The following is a 26,051-nucleotide window of genomic DNA, read 5'->3' as shown; positions in this document are numbered from 1 at the left end:
GAGACAGTTCCTGCTCTTCAGCCCGAGCATGTGGCAGGGATGGTGTGAGCATGGGAGAGCAGTGGGACTTGAAGGCTAGTGTCCTGGCTCCAGCAGTTACAGGAGGGCCTGGAAGGTTTGCTCAGTGAGATGGGCAGTACTGGACCTTAGAGGAACAGTGCTGTCTGAAGTCTTGTAAAGGCCAGGCCAGGAGCACTGCAGCCACAGGGTATCAACTAAGGTGGTCACAGGTTCGAGTGGAGTGTCAGGAGGACAGTTGGGTGTGGATATTCTGGGCACTGACATGAAGACCCAGTGAGGCTCATGTCACGGCAGTCTCTGAGAACTGGAAGAACAAAGGAGAGCTTTGTTGTGCTGGGGAAAGGTCTGCTTCATGGTGGTAGCTGTGGAATTCCTGGCGTTTAATTGGTCCAGGCTGCAGAAAGGAGTGTAAGTGTTGTCGGTGTGGAGGTAGCATTTTAAGCCCCTGTGCTGGGGAGATCTCCCAGCAAGTAAAGCACACGGAGCAAAGGGAGGTGTGTGGACCCTGGGAGTAAGGAAGGCGGAGAGAAAAGTGACTCCAGAAGGAGCCAGGGCTGGGTCTCAGACTGCAGCAAATGCAGTGCTTTGTGGATGCTGCCTGGAGTTCTGGGTGCAGGCTGAGCGCAGCCCTGGGCTTGGCGCATGGCCACTCTGAAGCCTCTGCAAAGAGCTTTTTCTTTGGAACAAGGTTCAGGTGTGCGTGCAAAGGAATTGGAGCCTGCTTAGCCTTGACTGTGCTATCAAGGGCAGGGCCCCTCCTGCCATGCCCCAGGCCTGTGGAGGGATGCTAAAGAGAACATGGTAGATTACCAGGGCAAGGTGAAAGAGAGGATGAAATTGAGGTCAAGGAAAAGAAAGTGACTTCTTCAGCATTATTATAGAAAGTAATAAAAGTATAAAACGTGATGTAAACGGCAGAGTCCCGGCCAGTAGATGGCCTAAGTAGCTTTGCCTCACCAGTCCATCCTTGGCCCTCTCCCTCCTCACAGGGAGGCTAAAGGAAGAAAATCTAAGAACGAAGAGTGCATTTTTTATTTTATAAAAAGAATGGGGGGTCTTTTATGTATATGAGTGTTTTGCCTGTGTGTGCCTCATGTGTGAGTGGTGCCTGTGGAGGCCAGAAGAGGGTGTCGAGTCCCCTGAAACTAGAGTTACAGATATTCTAGGCTTCCATGTGACTGCTGGGAATCAAACCTGGCTCCTGCTGAAGCAACAAATGCTCTTAACTACTGAGTCAAAATTTTTCAAGATGACAGCTTATGTAACTTTTGTTACAGCAGTGTCTCATTTAGTTACTGGTAATCTCTTTTATGCATTAGACTGTCACAGCAAGGGTAAGATAAGAACAAGCTCAGAACATGGAGAACACAGATTGGCTGCAGTTTCAAACATCCACTGGGGAGTCCTGGAATGACATCCTAATGCTAGGAACAAAGTGCCGACTTTTTAGCTTGGAGAGACTGGTAGAGTGAGACATTTTAGCTAAGATCAGACCATGACAGTCCCTGCCCCACAGAAGGACGAGCTGTCTTTCCTGAACTTTTCTGGCCTTTTCTGTCAAGACAAGGATACTGACCACGCTCTGGGAAAGCTGAGGACGCTCTGGGCTAGGAATGTCTATTCTCCACTATGATGAATGTTAGGGAGGAGAATGGTGACATTGTTAGTGTGTTTGCCTCGGGTTTTGTTAAGTACCAAGAGGTGTTATCTCAAGTATTTGCAGTTATTTTACTTTTTTTTTTAAGAGCGTGGAGAGGAAACATTTAAATTATATCAGATCACCCCCTCCCCCCTTTTTAAGCTAGTATCTTATGGAGCCAAGGCTGGCTTTAAATTTACTGTGTAGCTGAGGGTGAGCTGCATCATGCAGTGCTTCATGTATGGTAGGCAAGCAAGCAGTCCACTGTCTACGTGACCGCCCAGCTGTGGTATCAGGTCTCTGTACACAAAATTTCATGTACATGGGAGTTGAGGTTGATGTGTGGATTGATTTTTAAAAAAAAAAAAAACAATTCTTCAAGTCTTAACCGCACTTAGACCTGAAGGAGAACATTGTACGTGGCAAATAAACAGGAGGAAGATTAAGAGAACATGAGCTCCAGTAGTTTCAGGAAGACTTGTAATTGTTCTCCATGGAACACATCATTTCAAAATAAGAGTTCTGTTGGGTCCCCTCCAAATCCAGTAGACAGAAGTGAGAGGGTGGCACCCTGCAGTTAAGCTGATGATGGGTGGGAAGGGGAAATGGGCTCTATTATAACCATGCTGGTTTTCAGTGACACCCCCCCCCCCCATTATAGAAGGGTATGGACAGCTGACACCACTGGTCAGTGGGATGCGTTCCCTGTGGATCTGGGAGTTTGGACGTACACAGATGTACTGTGTATAAACAGACATCCTCAGAACATTTTACATAGGAAGAATCCTGCTGTTCCTGATGCCAGGTATATGAAGGAGCACAGGGTACAAACACCTGTTCTTCAGTGTACCGCCTGGGTCTGGTTTCCTTCATTTGCTAGGGATGCCAGGTGTCCTGCACGCACCTCAGGTCTCAGCCAAAGACCAGGAGAATAACAGCTCGCTGCTAAGGCTGCTGAGGAGCCTAGGAGGTGTGAACACTGGGAGTCAGAGAAAGGTTCCTGGTGGTGATGTCACTGACCTCGTTCCTACACTGTCCCCAAGGCTGCACAGATCAGCATTGCTCGGCTTACAAGTCTGCGTATCTTGAAAGTGGCATTGGACTATAATTTTACAAGTTGTAAAACAGTGGAAGAAAACTGCAGGTGTTAGTGACAAGAATTTAGTTATAAAGACGTTAGTACTTACCTTCTGGGTAAAAATCCTCTTACTGAAAAGCTTAGTAAATTTATTATGAGGAAATTTTATTACAAGTTATATTCTGCTTTCTACAAGAAAAATTATAGATGGCTAAGGTTTGTCCTTGCCCATGAAATAACCCATGAAGTAAGTTAATGACAGCTGCCAGGCTTACCTGTCACTTGCAGGTGTCAGTTCTGCTGTTGACATGTGAACTGAGTCTCTGCTATGGGTAGAACTGTTTCCCCTTGAGCCCCTGTGGACTGTGCCTTTGACCCACTCGTGGTTTCCTTCGTGAGCACAGGATGGACAGCCTGAGTGTGGACCCTGGCACCCATGTAAATGCTGGGAGGATGTGGCAGCCTGCTTGTCATCCGTCACACGGGAGGCGGAGCTAACTAAGCCTGCCTCAGTAGAGAAGGAGAAAAACTGTGAGGAAGGCACCCGATATCAGCCTGTCTCCATATGTGGATACACACATACACAACGTGTCTAAACACATATGAGCATGCATAAACATGAAACTGTATCATACAAACATATACATGGGGGACAACATGGGGTTGATTGGTTTGTTTCCATTTGGTTTTTAAATTCTGTTCAATGATAAAGCTATATGAATATACATAAACATGAAGGAGGAAAGATAACTACCAACCTCTTAAAATAGCTCTGATTTTTAGAACTTCAAGTCATAGGAAATAGAGAAAAAGCTTGTGGTAAGCCATTTTTTATACAAATGTCTTGAAATCTTCTTGTATGAATATATTATTCATTAATAGTCCCTGTTGACTACCCTGACATACTTAACTACAACAAAAGCATTTATGAATTAGATTTTAAGACTTTTTTTTATTAAACTTCAAGCTGTAAAAATTTCCTGTTTTTTTTTTTATTTTGACTATATAAATGGTCAAAATAAATATTACAAAATTTGATTAAAAGTTACATTTTATGCACTTACTAAAAATGGCTTCCAAATAATAAGATAGGATACTTCCTCTTATTTTTGGATAAGCATTAATTACTGTGTGTGTGTGTGTGTGTGTGTGTGAATTCCTTATATCTTTGGTTTGTAAACACACTGAGAAATACAAATAGTCTTAATGACAACAAATAAGCAGTAGACATACTTAAAAGTACTGGTTCTCAACCTTCCTAATGCTGGAACCCTTTAATACAGTCACTCAGATGTGGTGAGCCCCTGCCATAAAATTATTTTGTTGCTATTTCATAACTGTAATGTTGCTAGTGTTATGAATCATATAAATATCTGTGTTTTCTGATGGTCTCAGAGACCCACCTACCACTGCTTCTCAAGTGTTGGCATTAAAGGTGTGCGCCACCACCTCAGGCAGATGGATTTTTACAGCAGTGCCACTCAGCGGAGTTCATTGTTAATGGTGTGACCAAACTCGAAGAATGGCGTCACAGAAAGTTATTTTCATGATTACACACATATCAGTGAGAGACTTAGAGACATTCACACTGCACAAACGGCAGCATTTTGTTTGTGTTCCTCCCCCCCCCCCCCCCCCCCCCCCCGTTGCCTTAGCGTCATGAAAAGTGCCATGGGAAGCAGAGTCACAGTTGTGTCCATGGAGCTGAGCTTGTAGGAACAATGTGCAAAGCCATTTCTTAAGAGACATTCTCACACTTGTGTCTTCAAGAAGTGTATGTAAACTCTAGCACCACCAGTGTTTATGGTAGGGCCTCCTTCAGTTGAGTTTCTCCCTCACAAACACACCCACATCTCCTGAGTGCTTCTGAATCTTCTCAGGTTGGCAGCAAGGGTTAAGCACGGAGCTGTGTTTTCTTTACATATTGCATTTTCTTTTACTGGCATTTAAGTCTGTGATTCATTTGGAAATGAGTGACGGGGTGGAAGCTAGCTTCCTTCTATCCTTCAAAAATTATGTATTTGAGTTAGGTATGCTGGTGGTAGTGGTGGCATAGTCCTTTAATCCCAGCACTCAGAGGCAGGCAAAACTACTTGAGTTCCAGGCCATCAAAAAGGGGGAAAAAAAAAAAAACTGAGGTAAAACAAAAATAGTTGACAGGATACCAGTTACTAAAAGCCTGTGTCCTCTCATTCGTCTGAATAGAGCCTTCCTTAGACAGTAGTAGTTGTGGAGGCTGTCTCAAGTTCTCATTCCTGTCCCTCACCTGTACGCAGAGTGAATTGTATTTCCTACTTGTGCATCCATAAGGTATTACTAGACTTGTAAAGGGCAATGGTGTGAGATACTAATTTCTGGCCAGAGAACTTTGTCATGTTTGGTTGCAGATGAAAAGAATGACCTTTGTAAGGAACTTTTAAAGATGGATTTCTTCCACCTGAGCTCAGCACCAGCCTGGGAATATAGCTTGAAGCTGCATTAAACAGCCTCACGGTGGGGACTAGCACGGTCTAATGACTATCTGTGGACTTGTTTATGTCTAGTTTAACCACTACTCCAGGACAAGTGCCCTGTCTAGTGGGACACTTGTGTAGCTTACAGTAAGTGTTGTGTGACTTTGATCTAGTAAGGCTCTTTCATTTATGTCGGATTTTGTTTCCCTCCTAGGTAGCCTTTCCAGTAAATATATGACTCAGGGGAAAGCCTCAGTGAAGAGGACCCAGCAAGAATCATGAGGGAAGGAAATGCAGCCCTGGAAATGGCCACTGAGGTGTCCCTATCCACGTGGAAAATTAGGTTCAGTTCACAGGACATAGCAACACAGATCAGGCTTCAACATAACAGTTGAGGGAAATGTCAGAATTTTTAAGATTTTAATGAAATTGTTAATGAGGAAAAGAAAAATTTTAATAACATCAACCCCCAGAGATCTGAAGATTTCAATAGAAAGCCATGAGGTATTTAAGCCAAGTTAAAAGAAAAAAATATAACTGTGGGCCAGTATTCAATGACAACAGTGTCATGGTTTTAATTCTTTCACAGCACACTAAAATAGTGTGTGCTGCTCACAGGAGGAATTAGCCTCCTTTCCCCATGTATCCCTTTCGATTTCCAAGAGGGATTCTGTTTGTTGCTGGGTCCTGGTGTGGACGCACATCAAATACAGGTGGACTGTGCTGCTCTACTTGGGGTCTACAAGCATTCTTCATGGTTCTTTGTAGAAGTGCTAACACAGAATGCAGGCCCTATGGACGCGGACGCGAGCCTCAGTGGACGGCAGCACCGCTGGACATCTCTCTCCGGGGCTTCCTTCTCTAAGTAAATCCACACAGAACTGTTGTGCTCATAAAAATGAAGTCATGAAAACAAGTAGTCCTGTTTGCCAGTTTTAAAAAAAGAAAATTACAAGGGGAAAATGACAGAATAAAAGTGCTTTTTACTTTTTATGATACTCAGAAATTAGGGTGGAGATCTATTACAAACCTCTGAAGATCAAAGAGGCTGTCTCGTCTCTGCCAGTCACAAGTTTGATTGGCATCCTTCTGGGTCTGACTGGAGCCCTCTCTGAACTGTTTCTCTAACTTCACAAGCCTTTCTGAAATAGTACATAGTCAAACTATGCCTCGGTTTATTTATCATTTTAAAATAAAATCGAACTTTCAACCTGTAATTTTATCCACATTATTTTATCATATTATATAAAAGAAGCCTCATTCGAAAAGTCAATCAAGAATCTGGGACAGTACAAATGTCCTTAACATGATGCCTATGAGGTGCCCTTTGATGTCTCCGGGGTTGTAGCTGTGTGCGCTGGGTCTGAGCTGCAGAGGCAGGAGACTGGGGGCTGAGAGTGCTTGCTGAGGACATCCCCACGACTGGGAGGACCTGGAAGATGCATGTATGTGCACTTTGTTTCCATTCTAACTACGGAAGAGTCGTGACAAAAGTCTGAGAATTTGGAAATCGTGGTAAATAAAAACGGTGACCACCAAACTAGAGTGCTGTTACCCGGCCACCAGCTGCTGTCCCTCATCTCCTGCTGTGAAGTGACAGCATGCCACTCTGGCCCTGACAGCCACACCTTCCTTAAAAGCTCTGGTGTTGGCGCTCTGCCCTTAGAGCAGAAAAGAAATATGCAGTCAGACCAACATTTATCCCTGTCAGTTATTTTCTACTTGGGTTGTTAGTTTTTGGTTTTGGGGTGTGTGTGTGTATTTTAACTTATCCCTAAAATTAGGAAACAATTGCCATGTTTTCATCTATCCTTACAAAGGTTTCTTACATTTTGTTCTGATTTTTTTTTAAAGATTTATTTATTATGTATACAACATTCTGCCTCCATGTATGCCTGCAGGCCAGAAGAGGGTACCAGATCTCATTACAGATGGTTGTGAGCCACAATGTGGTTGTTGGGAATTGAACTCAGGTCCTCTGGAAGAACAGTCAATGCTCTTAACCACTGAGCCATCTCTCCAGCCCTTTGTTTTGATTCTTAAAAGAGATTCTGTCTGGCAGTCGAGGGTTTGTTTTGATGGCTTACCTTGAGACTGGGATAGTGAGGCATGTCTGCCAGCAGATGAGAAAATAGTGCCCAGGACTTGACCCTGTCAAAGCTGTTCTCACAAGTGATCTCAGTGTTGTTTCGGAAACAACAGAAACTCAGAATCCAGCTTTTACAGCAGGAGTCTCTTGCTCACTCTGGACAGCACAGGCAAGCTTTATGGTAAAAGATGTTTTTTTCTTTTTTTCAGTGTCCTTAAAAACAACTTCAGTCTGTTTTGTCTTTTGCTTGATAGTGGCTTCTATTTTAAGTGGTGGTGGTGTGTGTGTGGGGGGGGGGGGGGGTCCCAAGTGGAACAGACCCTCTCAAGATGGATTAGTTAGTGTCATTCGGTGTTACAGGCATTAAAAACAGTCGACCATGGTGTGCCCACTCTTTGCTCCTAGACAGAACACCTTACTGGCAAAGCCCCGTTAGGGTGGGCCATTGGGTTTCCAGCCTGGAAAAGGAAACTGCTCCTCCAGTCAGATCAGAGGCCGCACTCAGCCTTCCAGGAACCCGGGGTGTGGTTCGAGCTGGCGGACTCCTCCAGCACGCTCCACGCCCTCCCAGTGCCAGCCCCAGGGCAGCTGCTGCCCCGAGATAAAAGATGAAAGCTCATCTCGCAGGCCCAGAGGGAAGCTGTGTTTACGTGCGTGCGGCAGGAAAGCAGGCTAGCGGACCGGGACCGGGACCGGGACCGGGACCGGGACCGGGCTCGGTAAAGCCATCCTGCCAGGGTTTCCGTCCCCGTCGGTCGCGAGGCTGCTAGGTCACGTGCTCGGGTTTTCAATAACGGAAACTGTCGCGGCACGGCGTCTAGACCCACTCGTTCTGCCGTCGGATCGGCTTCCGTCTTGGGTTCCGCCGCCTCCCGTTAGCGGGCGCCCCGCGGAAGGAGCCATTCCACTTCCGGCAGCACGGCGACCGCGGAGCCCGCAAGGTCACGGGTCAGCGCTGACGGCGTGCGGCCCAGCCCGTCACTCACCCGGCTGTCCAATGGCGGCGCGGGGCGGGGCCTGCGGCGCCTGCGCAGGAGCTTGTGGCGTCAAAGCGCCAGCCGTGTCCATGGAGCGAGGCTGAGGGGTCACGCTCCGGCCCGAGGCTGCGGGCGCCGCGACGTGACCATGTCGGCGTCGTTGGTCCGCGCCACCGTGCGGGCCGTGAGCAAGAGGAAGCTGCAGCCCACGCGGGCGGCGCTCACGCTGGTGAGTCGCGGCGGCGGGAGGCGGCGGCGGTCCGGGGCGCCGGGCGGGCCTGGCCCGCAGACTAGTGCTCGCTCCAGCCCTGCGGGCGGTGCGCTGGCCCGGGCGGCAACCGCCGAGGTCGCGGCGTCCGGGAGGAAGGTCACGCGGGGAAGGCGCCGCGGAGGACGGCCGGTCAGCAGAGGCAGCCGGGAGGCAGGCTTAGGATCCTCCCCGCGTGAGGCCGGGAATCTGCTCCGTTCAGGGTCCTAACAAATAAGTAAAATAGAAAGGAGCCGGGACCAAATGGGGAGCCTTTCTGTGCTCGGTCAGTGTCGGCCCCCCAGTTAGGCTCAGTTACACAGCGCTCTGTTGCTTTTCCTAGAGCCGGCTCGTTTCTATTTCCGTAAGGTACACCATGGAATCCGCCTGTGTCTCCGCTCACTCAGAGCAGAATCCTCCGAAAAGTCAGTGCACAGGTTTTTCCCTTGGTGATGTTACCTGTTACCTGGGAATTTTCAAGGTGCCCTCTTTCTTCCCCATGCCTACCTTTTCAGCACACATTATCAATCCCTGCTATGTTTTATGACAAGAAATAAGTGAGCTGCCTGGGTCCCACCCTGCGTAGCCCAGTTTTACCCGAAATGTCGCCTCGTTTGCACAGACCCTGTCTCTGTCCGTTTGAGCTCCGCTCCCTATGAATGGTCACAGCAGATCGCAGTTGACAGACTCTCCGTGTCCCCTGTCTCAGCTGTAGGCTGTCATCCCATCCCTCACGTTATGGATGGCCCTTGACTTCCTCGGCGGAGCGGCTGAGGAGCAGCCCCACCGCCTGTTGGCTGGTGTGCAGGCTGCGCCTGTGTTTCGGGTGTTTGGTAAACATTTGAACCCTAGCATGTAACATGCAAAAGCCGCGTGATGATCGCAGGCGGAAAGCTCGGGAGGGTGACACTAGCAAACCAAAGTAAACTGATAGGAAAGCGTTAGGTACTGCGAGCCGCGTCCTCTGACAGCGGGAACTTGACAGGGGAAGAGTCGGTGAGGGCAGGTGTAACTTGGAGATGTGGGCGCCACTTATCCCTTCCAGCTGTTAACCCCGGAGGGAATTGATGGGCTGACGTGGGGGGGGGGGGGGGGAAGACTGGTGACGGCTACTGTCTACAAACGAGGAATGGCTCCTGCTCACCACGTTAGTGCGAGGACCCTTGGTTGCTTGCAGAGGACATCCAGGGAAAATGGGGTCCTTCACCCGGTGTTTCCAAAAGTTACTAAGTAGACTTGAGTTTGTAGGGACCAGAGTGAATTGTGACTGAAGGATGTGAAACTTAGGCGCCTGCTGGCGATAGGCAGCCCCATCTCCGTCGTTGCACAAGACAGCTAGTGCAGCTCTCTTATGACCAGAGCCTCGTGCTGCCCAAAGCTCAACTTGAGAGGAAATGATGGGCCCTTATCAGTGTGTACAGAGAAGCTCGTTCACCATTAGCTTCCCGGTGCCGCCTGACTGAGGGCCTGAGGGACACATGTATGGACCTGTTACTTCTCTGGAGTAGGACCCAGAGACCTTTGGGACATCAGCTGGCACGTGCATGCAGTCAGAAGCTTACCAGGAGAACTACAGCGTCCAGCGGCAGAGCAGCTGCTAGGGTCTGAGAAGGAAGAGGATCTTTTACCAAAGTATATGTACTCCATGCAAAGTGGTATTTTTTTTCACATTTTTCAGTCATTTAACTCTCGCATCATTAATTTTGCAGCCCCTGCAAATATTTATACCTAAACTATAGAACTCTAAGACTAAATGCATGATGAGTAACAAACCCCAGGATGGGGGAGGTGGGTCAGCTTGCAGACAGCTCTAAAGCATGAGGGCCAGAGTTTCCTCTCCAGTTCCTGGATAAAAACAGCTAGGATTGGGGATGGTGTGTTTGTATTCCCAGTGCTGGGCTGGGATGGCCACCCAGCTACCCTACTGTGGAGCGGAGCTCAGACGTTCAGTTGGAGTGCATTTCCCAGCATTCTGATGGCAAAAACGGCCTTGAAACAATTTTTGGTTTGTGGTTTTGAATATTTTAAATTTACACTTATTTAAGGTGTATACACATATGTGGGCACATGCGCCTTGGTGATTGTGTGGTCAGAGGACAGCTCGGGAGTCATTTCTCATCTCCCATGGTGTGATCCTCAATGTAGAGGCATGCTCTTTTACGGCGGGGGGGGGGGGCATCTCACCAGACCTTTAATAATTTTTTAAAAACATCTTCAGGATGTTGTCCCTGTAAGTAACCAAGTCCCTATGGTTTACACAGGAGCTGACCAAAGACATTGCTAGATTTTAGGGTATTTCAGTAATCTGAATTCTGAGTCCCTACTTGTTGGGGAATTTTTGGGGGACGTCAGGTTGAGCTGGTCTAGGGGGTGCAGGCACAGTAGGGAACTGCCAGTTTTGCAGTGGGCTTCAGGAGAGACCTCCTCATTGCCAGGGCGTGCACATAGACTGGAGTCAAGGGAGTCACTGTCCTTCTATCTAGGACCAAATACAGTGCTATATCTAGAACAGAAAGGGGCAGCCCCACCCCCAGCAACAGTCAACCCAACCCCATTCAGTTCTTTTAACTGACCAGAATAGTTCCTTCTGCTGAACAAGGGCTGTTCGCTCCACTCAGGTAGGGGCATGAGGGTCGAGTGTTAAGACCAGCCTGGAATACATAGTTGAGTGTCTGACTCCAAAACAAGGCAAAGTCAGGATAGTCACTTGCCAGTTTCAGCTGTCCGTCCCTCTTAGCTGAGAACTCCTTAGTAACAGCTCCTCAGGAAGAGACAGCATAGTTAGGATCTGTTTTGGTCCTTTGACAGCGACTCAAAAACATTTGGGTCCTTTTAATGTCATTTCCCCCTTGCGTGTTAGCAGCCCAGTGCCCGTGTGGTTCTACATGCCTTGCTTTTACTTGCTGTGTTGAACTTGTTTTGAGAAAAACCTAGCAGTGTAGATCAGGCTGACCTCAAATTCATGATCCTCCTGCCTCAGCTTCCCAGTATAAGCAGCTACTGTTTAAGTGTTTTCTAAGACTTGAGAAGAGAGGAAGACCTACTGATTTGATTTTTTTTGTTTTGTTTTGTATTTTATATTAAAAATTTAAACCTACTGATTTGTAAAACCAATCTAGGTAACTTAGAAATCTTTATGGGAATAAAACTCAGGCCCAGTTAATAAAGTGCGTGCGTGCTCACATCACACAGTACAGTAGGCTTCATTGTCACCTTGGCCTGAGCGCTCGAAATCTAGGCTCTCCCTCACGTTCTTACTCCAATAAACACTTCTCTCTAGGCCATGCATTTCCTAAGCTTTTTGTTTAATGTCTGTGTTTGTTTTGCCTGCGTGTATGTATATGTGCCATGAGTACCTGGTGTCCCCAGGGGTCAGAAGAAGGCAATGGATTCCCTGAAACTGAAGTTACATGGTGGTGGCCCCCGTGTGGTTGCTGGGAATCAAAGTCAGGTCCTCTGCAAGGACAGCTAGTGAGTGCTCTGAGTCCTGTTCTTTTGACAAAGACTAGGTTTGTCTCCTCAGCACTTTCGTAGGAAATGGGCCGTGAAAGTGTACAGCTGGAAGACTCGGAAGGAAGTGCTGTGGGCAGCCGCTAGGAAGTGTAATAAATAAGCACATTTTTAAAGTTCTATTTACCTTTGATAAACCTTTTGCTAAAATGGTTTTCTTTCTGAAATTAAGTTTAGATAATTTAAAAATGTATTAGCATCTTTAAAATCTGCATAACTAATTACCAAATAAGTTCACATTTAAAAATTCTTTTCTGGGCCATATTGTAGAGCAACCACTTCAAATGTGAAACAGCGAATATTAGTATATTCTGACATATGATGTCACTGGATAGCAGTACCTTGGGTTGGTGTTTAGGGTGACACTCTGCATCCCTTGTGCACAGTGGCTTTTCCTGAGAAAAGCAGCCTGACAGCTAAGCACAGTTAAGGAGCAAAGGCAAGGTCTCTCCTTCCTCTTGTTCCACTGAAGCTCATGGAGCTTCGTTTCACCAATACTCAAATCTCAGGGACTTAGAAGCATGGGCTTGCCGATCAGTTTCTCTTGTTGCCTTATGCTCCTTATTTTAGTAGCTTTTATTTGGCTTTATCTCAAAGTCTTATTGGTGTAGCCTTGCTTCATGAGAAATACAGATAATGTCAAGATGTAATAAAATCACCTGTAATTAGCTTGCTTTGTGATAATTAGAAGCTGTCAAATAACCAGACAGAAGTTCAAAGTCTTATAACTCAGTCTGCTGGGCATCACATTTAGGAGTGTGTGTTCGTTTTCTTGTTTTGTTTTTTCGAGATGGCTTTTTCTTTAACTTTGGAGCCTGTCCTGGAACTAGCTCTTGTAGACCAGGCTGGCCTCGAACTCACAGAGATCCACCTGCCTCTGCCTCCCGGGTGCTGGGATTAAAGGCATGTGGACCACCACCACCTGGCTGTTTGTTTTTGAGACAGGTGTGGTCCTGGCTGTCCTGGAACTCATTTTTGTAGGACAGGCTGGCTTTTAACTTAGGGATCCACCTGTCTCTGCCTCTTAAGTGCTGGGATTAAAGGATGGACCATCACGCCCCGCTTGTGGTTGATTTTAATGAGTGTTTTTGTTAACTCGTTGAGGTTGGCATTCCTTTCTTCTACCCTTCACATTGTGTCTGTGTGCCAGTTCAGTGTGTCTGCACTGTAACTGAGGGTCAGGACTTTACAGCCCACACTGACACTGGATAACTTAAAATAGTGCACTAAACAGCATCTATTTGTTTTAAGCATGCTGTGTTGCTTTCTTTTTGTATGTGTAGGGTGGTGGTCCTTGTGTACATGTATGCGCGTGTGTGGAGGCTGGAGGGCGTCTCCCGTATTCGCCATTCCTCAGGAGTTTTCCACCTTTCTTAGTCTTGAGAAAGGGTCTCCCACTGACAGAAACCCCCCAAGTGGGCATGGCTGCCTGCCTGCTCCCCCCCTTCCCTATTTGTTGTTTTGTTTTATGGAGATTGAACTCGTGTCCTCATGGCTGCAAAGCAAGCACTTTACCAGCTGAGCCGCCTTCCTGGCCTGCAGTGCACAGCTTCTTACTTCATTGTTGGTTCTGTACTTTCTGCTTTGTTTCTGTGACTCTGGATTTGGTTCCACTCTGTATTTGTACTTCATCATCTGTCCAGGCCTATGATCTGTCTCCTCAGCAATAAACACAAGTAGGGAGGACACCGTTCCCTTACCGCGATTTCTCTCACCTTTGTTACAGTAGCTGCCAGTTTGCGCTGTGCCCCATCCTCTCCGCCTTCCCTGTATTCGGTATTAGTCTCCACAGGAATCCTAGGAAAGGGGATTATCCCTCTCATCCTAAGTAGGAAGCTAAACGTTAGGAAAAACTGTTTAAACTGCCTACCTTTGGGACATACCCAGGACAGTCCAGGAGCAGTGCAGATCAGAATAGGCTCCCAGCACCCTCTGCAGGAAGGTGGGATGGTGACACTGACCTGAGAACACGCTACACAGGGACACCTTCTTCTGCTGAAGACCACTAGGCTAGGTTGAAGTGCATTCTTAGCTACATAGCCACATAGTTGTTCTGTCACTGAAGAGCATAGCTGCTCACCCAGATGGCCAGGTGTGTGTTGACCCACAGTGGAGATCTGCCCAGGAGCGGCTCCCCAGCCGTGCAGATGGATTTGAAGGAGATTGAACCAGCAGGGGGCACCCTAAAGCTGACTTTTCTGTTGATGGGCTGTTCGTGAGCATCTGTGCCTGGCACTGCCCTTGTTACAGGCCATTAAGTAGATGCACAGAATATGGTCTAAAGGAAAGATGGGCTTCTGTCAGGGCAGGAGTGTGCTTTCACGGTGGCTCCTTTATGGGATGGAACCCACCCATAAGGTTTCTCTAGGGAAACCTGCAGGCATGCACTACACCCAGTTCCAGTGTGTGTGTGTGTGTGGGGGGGGGGGGGTCTGCCTGTCTGTGCTTCAGAAGATGAGCCTAACAGCTGTTTCTTTTTTCCAGACCCCTTCAGCTGTGAACAAGATAAAACAACTTCTTAAAGACAAGCCAGAGCATGTAAGTAACATGTAAGCCTGCGGAAGGGTTAGCAAAGCTAAAAGTTGTGGTCTCAGGTCAAATGTATTTTGTTGCAAATAGTATATTTTCATTAATTAAATTGTTTTTTGTTAGTTTTTACATTGCTAAGGTGTCAACTTCCTGGCCTCACTCATGCTAGGCAAGTACGGGGAGCTGCACCCAAATTCTTGAATCACACAAGGAGATTTTCCATAGAAAGCAGCTTCTCACTGCTCAGAGCTCTAGACAACTAAGATTCCAAGTTGTCACTCTTAAGCCAGATGCAGTCTGGGGTCGGCTGTGTGCTCACTAGCTGGCATTCCCCTGCCTCTACTGCATGCCTTAGGGTGGCTGGAGGATGTTCTGGAGTATCTTCACTTATAACAACCAAAAATTCTCCTCGGGAACCACTAGCCTGCATGGTACATCTCTCTCGCTTCTTCTGTAGATGACAGCATACAGTACATGCTTGGTTACACTTCGTTTACCTAATAGTTCAGTCTTCCAGATCATTTGGTAAAGGTCCCCCCTTTCATGACTGCATGTATTCCCCTGAGCAGGTTTGACTTGTTCAACTAATCCTCTGTGTGAAAGCTATCTGGGTTTTCCTGTCAGCCGCAGACATAATTTACCAGCTGTAGGTGAAGTGAGTCAGGCCCAGTGTCCTAGACCTGGAAGCCTGGCTTACCATGCCCACAGGGTCATCCCTGCACGCAGTTGCTTCAGGCTGTGGCCTGTGGATGGTGTTCTGGTGCTGTTTTCCATATTCTCTTGTACTTGATGACTGGACTTCTCACACTCCATCCTGCACTCCATCCTAGAGGCTGTTAAATGCTGACAGGTGTCAGTGTTCTGACTCTGAACTTTCTGGCACAAAAATTGACCGAAAACTGAAATTAGCGTTGCAGGATTGTAAGGTATTTGTTCTTGTTGGTGTATAAATGTGTAATTTACAGCATTAGCAATTCCTATGGAAACTAGGCTACTTTTGAATTCATGGATAATCCACCCTCTCTTCCTCGTGAGTGCTGAGGGTTGCAGGTGTGAGCTGCCACGCCTGCTGAAAACTGAGTTTCAGAGACTGAGGAGGGTTTCTGCTTGCTTTTGCTTTTTGTGTTTCTGGGAGTGAGCACAGGACTTCAGACATGCTAGGCAAACCTGATGTGGAGCTGCACCCCGCGCCCTATCTGCACACTCTAATGCGTATGCTCCTGTTCTCTTAAGGACTTCCTGATCACAGAGACAGACTAAACCTGCACTCCAGAAATTCATCCAGTCAGAATAATGGAATCCCCTCAGTCTAAGCTTTGCAATCAAGCTCATGGAGCAAGCACACCTGACAGGGTTTTTCAGGATTGCAGTGCCCTGGTGGGACAGGACTGAGGGTAGTAGGGCTTGATTGCTTACTTAAAGGGCAGGGACCAAGATTGAGAGTGTAGATAGATATTGTTAGAAAACCAGTCATGTGCTGTGTTGGCTAGTTTTACATCAACTTGACTCAAGCTGGAGTCATCTGAGTGGAGGGACCCTCAATTGAGAAAATGCCTCCATAAGATCTGGTTGTAGGCAGGCCAGTGAGGCATTTTCTACATTGGTGATTAGTTGAGGGACAGGGTAGCCTATTTTGTGTGGTTGAATCCCCAGCCTCTTTGTCATAAGTACTATAAGAAAGTAAGCACCAAAGCAAGACAGTAAGCAGCACCCTCTACAGCCTCTACATCAGCTCCTGCCGCCCCTCTATCCCCTCTCACCCACCCCCCCACACACATTTTAAACTTCTATGATCTTTGGCTTCCTGGTCTTTTGGCATGTTTTGCCAGATTGCCTTAGAAAGGAAGCTCCTGAACTGGAGCTAGGTGAGAAGACAAGCCTCGGTGCTCACTAACCATGGAAGCCTCCAGAAAGTACTTCACAGAACAGAATGGAGCAAAACCTCTTAAAGGAATCCCAGGTTTTAAAGGCAATCTACCATCAAATGCCCTTTAAAAAAATGAGGTGACCCAGCATTTTAGAGGTAGAAGCAGGTGAGTCTCTGTGATTTCTAGGCCAGCCTGGTCTACAGATCGAGTTCCAGGACAGCCAGGGCTACAAAGAGAAACCCTGTCTCAAAAAACCAAAAGGAGAAAAGACAAAGCTAGATGTGGTGGTGCCTGAGCTCATCACCCCAGCCTTTGGGGGTATAAGCTGGCTACACAGCAGGTTGGCGCCATTTGTGGACCCTGTGTTTAAGAAGTAAAAGAAAAGCCAGGTATGGCAGTGCCCCTGCAATCCCAGCACTTTGAAGGATGAAACAGGTGGGTTTGTGGCCCTCCTGTACTACAAAAAAAAAGGAATATTCATGGCTAGAGGAGAGAGAGCATTGTGCTCCCATTACTTCCAAACTATAGTTAAGAAAGCAAACACTGTGAACTATGTAAAGGCATAGGTAGGGTAAAACTTTTAATATGCTGTAGTAAAACTATGCAGACGCAGCCAGGACTGGAGAGACAGAGAAGCCACCTTCCTGGACTGCGGGGCTTGTGCAGTCCTTCCTGTGCACTTTTCCTGTGTTGTCCTAAGTGCTTGTTCCCGTGACATTTGTTCTTCCTATAGGGGCATCTTATAACCAGGAACCTGTTGCTTACCACTGAGTTTACGAGAAAATGAATAGTGGTAATATCAAAGGTTGCTTTCTTTCTTTTAATTTGTTTGCTATCCTGTATGTAGGCATGCATTTCTATTAGTATCTTTGTGTTTGTATTTATGTGTCTGAGGCCAGAGGTCAACCTCAGGGGTCACCCATCCTGATTGGAGACACCGTTTCTCATTGGTCTGGACTTCAGGAGGTGAACTAGACTGACTGGTCAGCAAGGCGCAGAAGTGGCCCATCTGCACCCCCTCCCCAGAGTGGGTACAGACGTGTGTCACTGTGCCAGGCCTTTTTTTTTTTGTTTTTTTTTTTTTTTTTTTTTTTGTTTTGTTTTGTTTTGTTTTTTTCGAGACAGGGTTTCCCTGTAGTTACTAGAGCCTGTCCTGGAACTAGCTCTTGTAGACCAGGCTGGCCTCGAACTCAGAGATCCGCCTGCCTCTGCCTCCCGAGTGCTGGGATTAAAGGCGTGCGCCACCACCGCCCGGCTTGTGCCAGGCCTTTTCATCTGGATTCTAGGAATCTGCCGCAGGCTCTTGTGCTCTTTACTAATGGAGCCCGTACTGACTGTCTCAAGACCATGTGCACCTTACCTGGGCTGGCTCCAGCCTGCCAGTGTAGCATGAATAGTAGAAACCCAACGACAGATGTTGGGGTTCATCCTGAAGATCAGAAAAGCAAAGCAACCAGCCACTGGCTCTTACCTCTACCTCAGACCAAAAATGGGCAAGATCCTGTCTCCGTGAATCCTGAAAACTCCACACCACACACTCCACTCTTCACTGAGTTCCTCTCTTCCCCTTACGTTCCCCTTACATCCCAGCCATAGCACTCCTGTCTCCACCTCCCTAGTGCTGGGATCACCTTTGTGTAGGAGCTCTGTTTCTCTTTTAGATTCAATCTTGTAGCCCAGGGTGACCTTGAACTAACAGATCCCTCTGTCTCTCCCACTTCTGGGATTAAAGGTGTGTGCCACCATTCCTGTCCTTTATGGCTGTCTAGTATGACTGCTTTGCTCTTTGATCTTCAGGCAAGCTTTATTTATTAAAACACAAATAATAGGGCTGGAGAGATGGCTCAGAAGTTAAGAGCATTGTCTGCTCTTCCAAAGGTCCTGAGTTCAATTCCCAGCAACCACATGGTGGCTCACAACCATCTGTAATGGGGTCTGGTGCCCTCTCTGGCCTGCAGGCATACACACAGATAGAATATTGTATACATAATAATTTTTTTTAAAATAAAGAGTTCTTAGTTAAAAAAAAAAAACACAAATAATATACTGCTATATCAGTCCTTGTACTTCAACCTCCCAAGCAGGTACAGTGTGGGCTGAGGCCGCGTGTTCATTTCCTGGCCACCCAGACCCAAAATAATCACACAGAAACTATATTAATTACAACAGTGCTTGGCCAGTGACTTAGACATATTCCTGGCTAACTCTTATCTTAAATTAACCCATTTCTATTAATCTGTGTATTGCCATGGTGCTGTGGCCTACCAGTAAGGTTCCGTCCAGTGTCTGTCTCCTTCAATAGCTACATAGCGTCTCCCTGACTCCGCCTTCTTTTCTCCTTTCTCTGCTCGGAGTTCCCGCCTTGTTCTATTCTGGGTTGCCATAGGTCCAAAGCAGCTTCTTTATTAACCAATGGTAATAAAACTTATTCACAGCATACAGAGGAGAATTTCATGTCAGTGCTGGGGTTCAAGGTGTAGGTGATCACAGTTTATATTTTCAATTTTTTTCAGGTGGGTCTGAAAGTTGGCGTGCGAACCAGGGGCTGTAATGGCCTCTCTTACACCCTGGAGTATTCAAAGACAAAAGGAGATTCTGATGAAGAAGTTATTCAAGATGGTAAGCTCCCTTGTCTTTTTGAGACATTCTTTGGTAGCCCAGGCTAGCCCTGAACTCTTATGTAGCTGGGTGTAGGGATGACATTAATTCCTGCTCTGCATCCCAGTGATGGGGTGGGGATGAGTAAGCACCCGCACTTGGCTCTGGTGAGTAATGGATGGGTTTTTGTCGTTGTTCTTTAACATTTTGTGGTCACTTTTTCCTGATGAAAACTTGTACAAACTGATGTAAGGCTGCTGGTTAGGAATCATCTGAGTGGTGCTTGTTACGTGCCCAGCACTGGCAGACAGGCTTTTGCCATGTGCTCCACTGAATGGAGAGAGGCGACATTTTTCCTGGCTTCTGTTGGAGAACCTGGTGCAAGGAGAGACTCTGGAGCTGGGAAGCCCAAGGGCTCACAGTGAAAGGACCTAGTGAAGCTTTGAACCCAACCCATCTAAGGGTTAGGGGAGTTACATTTTGTCTCAGCTCTGAGTGGTCATCACTGCGAAGAGTTTAGGCTTGTTTTTCCTGGTTTTTTTTTTTTGTTTTGTTTTGTTTTGTTTTTTGAGACCAGGGCTTTACTATGATTTTTCCTTCCCACGCATCCTGGTGCTGGAATTAGACAGTGGCTGAGGATCAAGCTCATCCTCGCAGGTTTTAAAAGCTGTATTAGTGTGTGGTGTGAAGTCAGAGCACAGCTTTTGAGAGTTGGTTCTCTCCTGGGTCCATGGGTTCTAGGTAGTCAGGCATCCACTCACCACACACAGATTTTAAGACCATCAGTTGAACCATCCAGCCGTTTCTGCTGAACCAGTTTTATGTGGGTGTGGGTGCATTAGTACACATTCCTAGTTCTGTGGAGACAGAGGGGTCAGGTCCTCTGTAGCAGGAAGGACAGGCGGCTGTGAGCTGCCTAAGATGGCTTCTGGGAACCAGGGGGGGGCCTCTGCAAGAGCAGCACATGCTCTCCAGCCCCACTTTATCAGCTCCTGCATTTGACACCAGCCCCTGTCATCTTGCAAAACTTACCAAAGACTGAGGTAGTGGCTCAGGCTTAATACTGGGATTGGAATCTTAGGTGTTGTGTTCAAGATCGGGTCAAGCCAGCCTGTGCTAACAAGATCCTGTGTAAGGCAATAACCACCACTAGATATTGTTAGTATATTGTAGCCATTTTGGTGTGAGACAAGCAGGAAATTGTATTCCCAACTTCCATCATAGTTAGCTTAAATAATTAACCGATAAAGGCCTTCTTAAGTTATAAAAAATTGGAGCTGGAGAGATGCTTAGAGGTTAAGTGCTTTTGACTCTTCCAGAGGACCTGGGCTCAGTTCCCAGCACCCACATGGTGGCTCACAGCCATCTGTAACTTTTGTTTCAACACCCTCTTCTGGCTGCCACAGGCATTGCACACATACCCACAGGCAAAACACCATACACATGAAAAATCTTAAAAAAAAATAACATCAGTTCAGAAGTATAAGCTGCAGTTGCGCCCTACAGAGGAAAGGGCCTATGGAGTATGTTCATGTTTGATGTCTTTTGAGGAAAAGCACGTTTTGCATTTTCAAGAGGTTGGTCTCCTTCCCAGTGACTAGGGAATGGTTCCATTTATAAGGCTAACAGCAGATTACAGCTCTGGGTCCCACGGGCGTTCTCTGAATTCCATGTCTCATTGTGTGGTCTTGGTTTCTGTGGTCTGGTCAGAATGCACCATGGAACAATGGTGCTGTGGGCGTTTATAGCTGACAGGGTCAGGACAGATGTCCCCAGAATCTCGTTAATGCCATCATGAAAAACTCACAGAATTGCACGTTTTCCTATAAAAGATTGGGGTGGGGGCTGAGTGAAAGGCAAACAAGTTTTGCAGAAATGCTGTGGAATTTCCATATGTAAAAAGTCTTGTTATAATTGGTTGGGGTTAGGCACGGAAATTCACTGCAGGTTCTGCACACTGCAGGCTTTATGTGACATGTTTTTATTTTTCCCAAGGAGTCAGAGTGTTCATCGAAAAGAAAGCCCAGTTAACACTCTTAGGAACAGAAATGGACTACGTGGAAGACAAACTATCCAGTGAGTTTGTTTTCAATAACCCCAACATCAAAGGGACTTGTGGCTGTGGTGAAAGCTTTAACATTTGAAACCTCAGGACTCCAAGCTCCAGGAGAGCCGGGATCTACCTGGGAGCTTACTGAAGAAATCATGAGATCGTCACATTTCAGAGTTTATGATGTGCGGCCACCTCAGGGGAGAATAAAGTGATGCAGCCAGGGTGCAGATCCTGAAATGCTGGTGTCTGCGTTGTCTGTAAAGCCCAGAAACTGGGAAACCATTGGTTTTAGGTCATTCTCCTGTTCTGTACAGAAACCCCTGCGCTGCTCTTAACTCTGTAGCTTTGTGCTTTGTGCTAGGACCAACTTCATGGCCATTGCTTTGCCAGGAGCTTGAGGGAACGGGTAACAGGTGTGCACCCAGAGATCCTCGTGAGTGGATTGAGTCTGTGTCTCCTCCGCCCCTTCTCATCTCCCAGGCAGGACAGCTGTGGGTAACAGCGTAGTGGTCCCTCATTTCCTTCCCACATTTGCCATGGCCTTTTACATTTTTATTAGAAATATGATTATCAGATACTTCCTTTGCCCACCCTACAGTAGTTCCAGACTTCTGAGTGATGGGGTCAGAAGGTGGGAACTGCCAGACCTGGTCTCGGTCCATCCCCGAGGGCACGCTTTGAGATGGTTGGCTTAGACTTTCCATTGGAAGCTCTGGTGACAAGCAGCCAGCTAGCTCACCGCACTTAAAGACCAGATCTGAGCATGAGTTAGAAGAGCTAGGACCGTACCTAGCTCTTCCTTCCTCACAGGTGACCCTAGTACTGTATGAGACACTCAAAGGAGGTGAGTGGTGGCCTGCCTTCCATGCCTGGGCAGGGCAGCATTTTGATAAGACTTTCTTAATTTATAGAGACTGCATTTGTTTTCTTCTGAATGGAAGAGTCTTATTTAAGCTCTTTGTTTGAATTGCCATCTTGCTTGTTCAGAGCTTTGAAACCATAGTTTTTTACAGAGATCCTGCAGCAGAAGAATTTACTCTCGGAGCACAGGGCCTTTGGAGCAGACATGGAGGTGTCTTCTTAGTTCCCAATACGCTATATTTCCTGGTTCCTAAATGAAATTGCTGAAGTTTTAATACTTTTAACAACAGTTTTTTGAGTCAATCATTTTGCTGTATACTGCAGGCCAGCCTGACTGACGATTCTCCTGCTTCAGCCTTCTGAGATATGTGCCACCATACCTGAATCCCAAGTTTTTCTAAAAAGTGATCTTAACTTGACCTGTGTTTGACATCTTAAGTAACCTGTGAGTTCTTCTGTGGAAGGCTGGTTTTCACAAAGTAGCTGAGTTCCATATTTGCGCTATTTACTAAAATTCCTACCACCAAAATGTACCACCTTGTAGTTTTATATGATCGTTATGAGTTTGTATCATAAATAGAATTGTTGATACATCTTTAATTTGTGCAATATTGTATGTAGAGATTGAGTATCAATTAAAAAACTCACCTCTTTGTGATCCTAATATTGTCTTTTCTTGTTGGGGGAGAGGATTTTGGGTAGTTACCTGCTAAACCACCGTCCTGAGAGCACACTGGAGATGCTGCCCGTTTGTGCTGCACACATAGCTCATCACGCCATCTCTCCAGCTGACTCTGTGTGTGTGTGTGGACTGTACGTGTGTGTGTTCACGCCATCTCTCCAGCTGACTTTGTGTGTGTGGGCTGTACGTGTGTGTGTTCACGCCATCTCTCCAGCTGACTCTGTGTGTGTGTGTGTGTGTGTGTGTGTGGACTGTAGTATGTCTCCACACCATCCCTTATTTGACACAGGTATGTGTGCACACCATCCCTCATCTGACACAGATGCCTCCAGTCCTCAGGAGAGAGAGTGTCATCTGCTCTCCAGATGCTTTCCCTTGTCCGAGCTTCAGCTTCTCTCTCTTCAGAAGGGTCTTTGCAGTTCAGACCCAGTGAAGTGAGCACACTGAAGGCTGTCGGCGCTGTAACTGCTGTGTGGGGTGCACCAGAACTGTTCTGACTGCACCCTTTTCATACGTGAGAATCTACAGTACTTTATCTAATTAAATTATACATGGCCTGGTCCAAATAACCCCTGTACTCTGAGCAATTACAGCAAACACTGCATATTTTGATGACCTCTAGGGTGGGAGGTCAGCGGAGAGCGGTCTCAAGGTTATGTAGACATATAACCTTGTATACAAGGACAATGTAGAGAAAATGGGAAGAAAGAATAAAACTAATTGGTTTGAAAACTGTAGAGGGAAGCTATGCCCTGAAAAGGACAAGGTGGGAGGCCTTGAAACAGATCTGTGAGCCCTGCAAGGGCTGGGGCATGAGGGCGACGGTAGGGTAGGTAGGTAACAAGACCCCACCTTAAAAGTTACAAATGGAAGACAGAAGAGAATCCAAAGGTATCAATCCTGTGCTACCACAGCAAAGTAGCCTAGAAGAGGTAGAGAGGGGGCCCAACCCGGAAGGTTCTCATACCCACACCAGCCCTGTGGCATCCCCAAGTGACAAGCCAGGAGTCTCACAAGGTGACAAATCTCTTTCTTCCCTGTCCCAGTTAGGAAGCTCTGAATTGAATGGTCCAGGCCACTGTGGTTAAACACACTCCTTAATGCGTTCAGAAGGTCAGCCTGTGGTCCTCATTGTTCTAAACATCCCCACCCCTGCACCTACAAGAATGGTTTTCTTTTTTTCCTCAAACAGGAAACAGGATAGGAGATTGGGGAGGGAGGGGAAACAAGATTGGGGGGAATCCCTAAGATACTTCTTCCTAGGATTGATTTAGCAGGAAATACCTCAAAAATAGCCTTTCTTGCCATGTTTTGATGTGTGAGCCATCAGGAAACAAACGTCTGTGATGTTCATCTAAGCTGTGAGCACTCATTTAAACCCTGGGGTATCAGTGACATGCGCCAGAGACAGGCTCAGCCCAGAATCAGCACAAACATAACCAGCCTCAGGCATACTGGTCTAGAAATGAAAACTGACCTGGTTTTGATCCCATGGAAGAAAGGAGGAAGATCCATCTACTCCTGACCTCAGCCGGTGTTCTCAGAAGAGGAGCACAGAGCAGCCTTGGGACTGCACAGGCATGTTGAGGTCGTGAGCCAGTAGCCCAAAATGCCAGGGTTTGCTGGGAGAAGCTACAGGAGAAGCATACAAAAGGTCTTTCCTGCAGCCTTGGGGGAAACATGGGCTTACCGACACCTTCATCTTGAATGTCTTCTTTCCAGACACACACAGACTAGATTTCTGTTGCTTTAAGGTGCCTGGCTCGGGAAGGTTTGTGACAGCGTTGTCGTACATGCTGACTGTCGAATGTGGGAATCTCAGATGGCCCGTCTTGGGCTATCTTAGCACAGTTGAGCCTGTGCCCCTAAACCCCTTACCTTTGGGGGCTTGCTCTCTCTATTTTGCAATACACTTAGTCCCACCGCGCTGCAGAGCAAGCTGAACTCTGCATAGAGAAAGGGTGGCTGCTGTAGCTCACGGCCCTCCCTGTAGTGACCTCACCTCGGCATCTCACCTAGCAGTGCAGGTGCTAACAGGGAGAACAAGCCAGATGCGCATACTGGACACCTCACAGCTCCGGCTGACAGGAAACAGCAATAAATGATCCGCGTGGGTCCAGGATTGTCCAGTTTTGTGCCTGTCTAATAAGAACATTGTTGAGAAACACGGTGCATGCAAATAAGATGTTGTAACCATGTCCTGGTTCTGGAACAGCCATGTCTGAGAAATGCTGGCTGAACTAATCTGCTATTGCAGCCATCTTGGTCTCTTCTGTCCCTGTTATAAAAATAACCCTGCAAAAGCAACTTAGGGGGACGGGGTTTCTTTCAGCTCAGTTCAAGGTCACATGTTTTTTTTTTTTTTTTTTTTTTTTTTTTTTTTTTTTTTTTTTGGTTTTTCGAGACAGGGTTTCTCTGCAGCTTTAGAGCCTGTCCTGGAGCTAGCTCTTGTAGACCAGGCTGGTCTCGAACTCACAGAGATCCGCCTGCCTCTGCCTCCCAAGTGCTGGGATTAAAGGCATGCGCCACCACCGCCCAGCCACATGTTCATTTTTTTATGGAGGAGTCACAGTGGCCGCAAGTGGAGGCAGCTAGGCACAATGCATTTGCAGTAAAGGAGCAGAGAGGGATGGATGCAGTGGCTGCCACGCTCCCATTCTTCACTTACACTGCCCAGGGACCAACCTGGGGAGGCACCATTCACAGGTTGGTTTCCCACCTCAACATGGAGAAACCCCATGTAGGCACAGCAGAGGCCTAGCTCGTGGGTGAGTCTCGGTTCTGTCCTGTGGAAATCACAGATTATCACAGCCATCAGCTGCTTTATGATGTCATCCATTGCATCCTGTGCACAAATCTAACTGTGTCTCTTGAATGAAACTGATTTCTTTGGTGAAATAGCATGAATCAATTCTTAAGTCTTCAAATGGGTTCTCAGAAATGAATGCTTTCTGAATAGGGTTCAAATCCCACGTGAAAGAAAACCAGTAATTGGTACATGGGATCTCATGAAAGTGTCTACACAAAAACATCCAATGAAGAGACAGTTTTAAGAGTGGAGGAAAATCTTAGCCAGGAGTTTATCCAACATAGGGTTAGTATCTATACAGAGAACTCAGACTAAATGTCAAGAAAATAAAAATAACCCAATTAGAAAATAGGCCCGGGAGCTGTACACAGAATTATCAAAAGAAATAAATGGTTAATAAACATCTTTTAAAGTGTTCAAATTATTAGCCATCAGGAAGATGCAAATTTAAATGACTTTGAGATTCCATGTCCCCCTGATACCAATGACAGTCAAGAAAACCCCACAGTGATGCTGGCAAGGAAAGAACACTTGTTTGCTGTTGGTGTGAGCGTGATTTGGTGTAGCCACTGTGGAAATCAGCAGGGAGGTTTCTCAAAAACCTGCAATAGAACTTGGACATATACAAAAACCAACC

The 26,051-nt window shown here is 46.7% G+C and overlaps 2 protein-coding genes across 6 annotated transcripts in view; both read left to right on the top strand.

The window, feature by feature from the left end:
* Tut7 (terminal uridylyl transferase 7) overlaps nt 1–6,408 on the top strand; it is a 50,284-nt gene extending 43,876 nt beyond the window's left edge. For all 5 annotated transcript variants that reach the window (XM_038335473.1, XM_038335474.1, XM_038335475.1 and 2 more), the window contains one exon: nt 5,406–6,408. In XM_038335473.1, coding sequence (XP_038191401.1) covers nt 5,406–5,473 — 68 coding nt within the window. In that variant the 3' untranslated portion in view covers nt 5,474–6,408. The remainder of the gene's footprint in view (nt 1–5,405) is intronic.
* A 1,906-nt stretch (nt 6,409–8,314) lies between these two features.
* On the top strand, nt 8,315–22,587 carry Isca1 (iron-sulfur cluster assembly 1). The gene is made up of 4 exons (XM_038334974.1): nt 8,315–8,486; nt 14,499–14,552; nt 18,925–19,030; nt 21,005–22,587. Exons 1-4 carry the CDS (start codon nt 8,406–8,408, stop codon nt 21,151–21,153), a joined length of 390 nt encoding a protein of 129 aa, XP_038190902.1. The 5' UTR covers nt 8,315–8,405; the 3' UTR covers nt 21,154–22,587.
* Nucleotides 22,588–26,051: the final 3,464 nt, after the last annotated feature.

This window comes from Arvicola amphibius, chromosome 6 (assembly GCF_903992535.2).
Source record: "Arvicola amphibius chromosome 6, mArvAmp1.2, whole genome shotgun sequence".
Classification (NCBI taxonomy): domain Eukaryota; kingdom Metazoa; phylum Chordata; class Mammalia; order Rodentia; family Cricetidae; genus Arvicola; species Arvicola amphibius.
The sequence above is the reverse complement of the archived record's forward strand: the minus strand, read 5'-3'. Positions and strand labels throughout refer to the sequence as shown.

Coding starts and splice junctions, on each gene's coding strand:
- Isca1 (XM_038334974.1), top strand. CDS start 8,406: ATGTCGGCGTCGTTGGTCCGCGCCACCGTGCGGGCCGTGAGCAAGAGG. Junction 8,487..14,498: donor CGCGGGCGGCGCTCACGCTG/GTGAGTCGCGGC, acceptor TCTTTTTTCCAG/ACCCCTTCAGCTGTGAACAA. Junction 19,031..21,004: donor TGAAGAAGTTATTCAAGATG/GTAAGCTCCCTT, acceptor ATTTTTCCCAAG/GAGTCAGAGTGTTCATCGAA.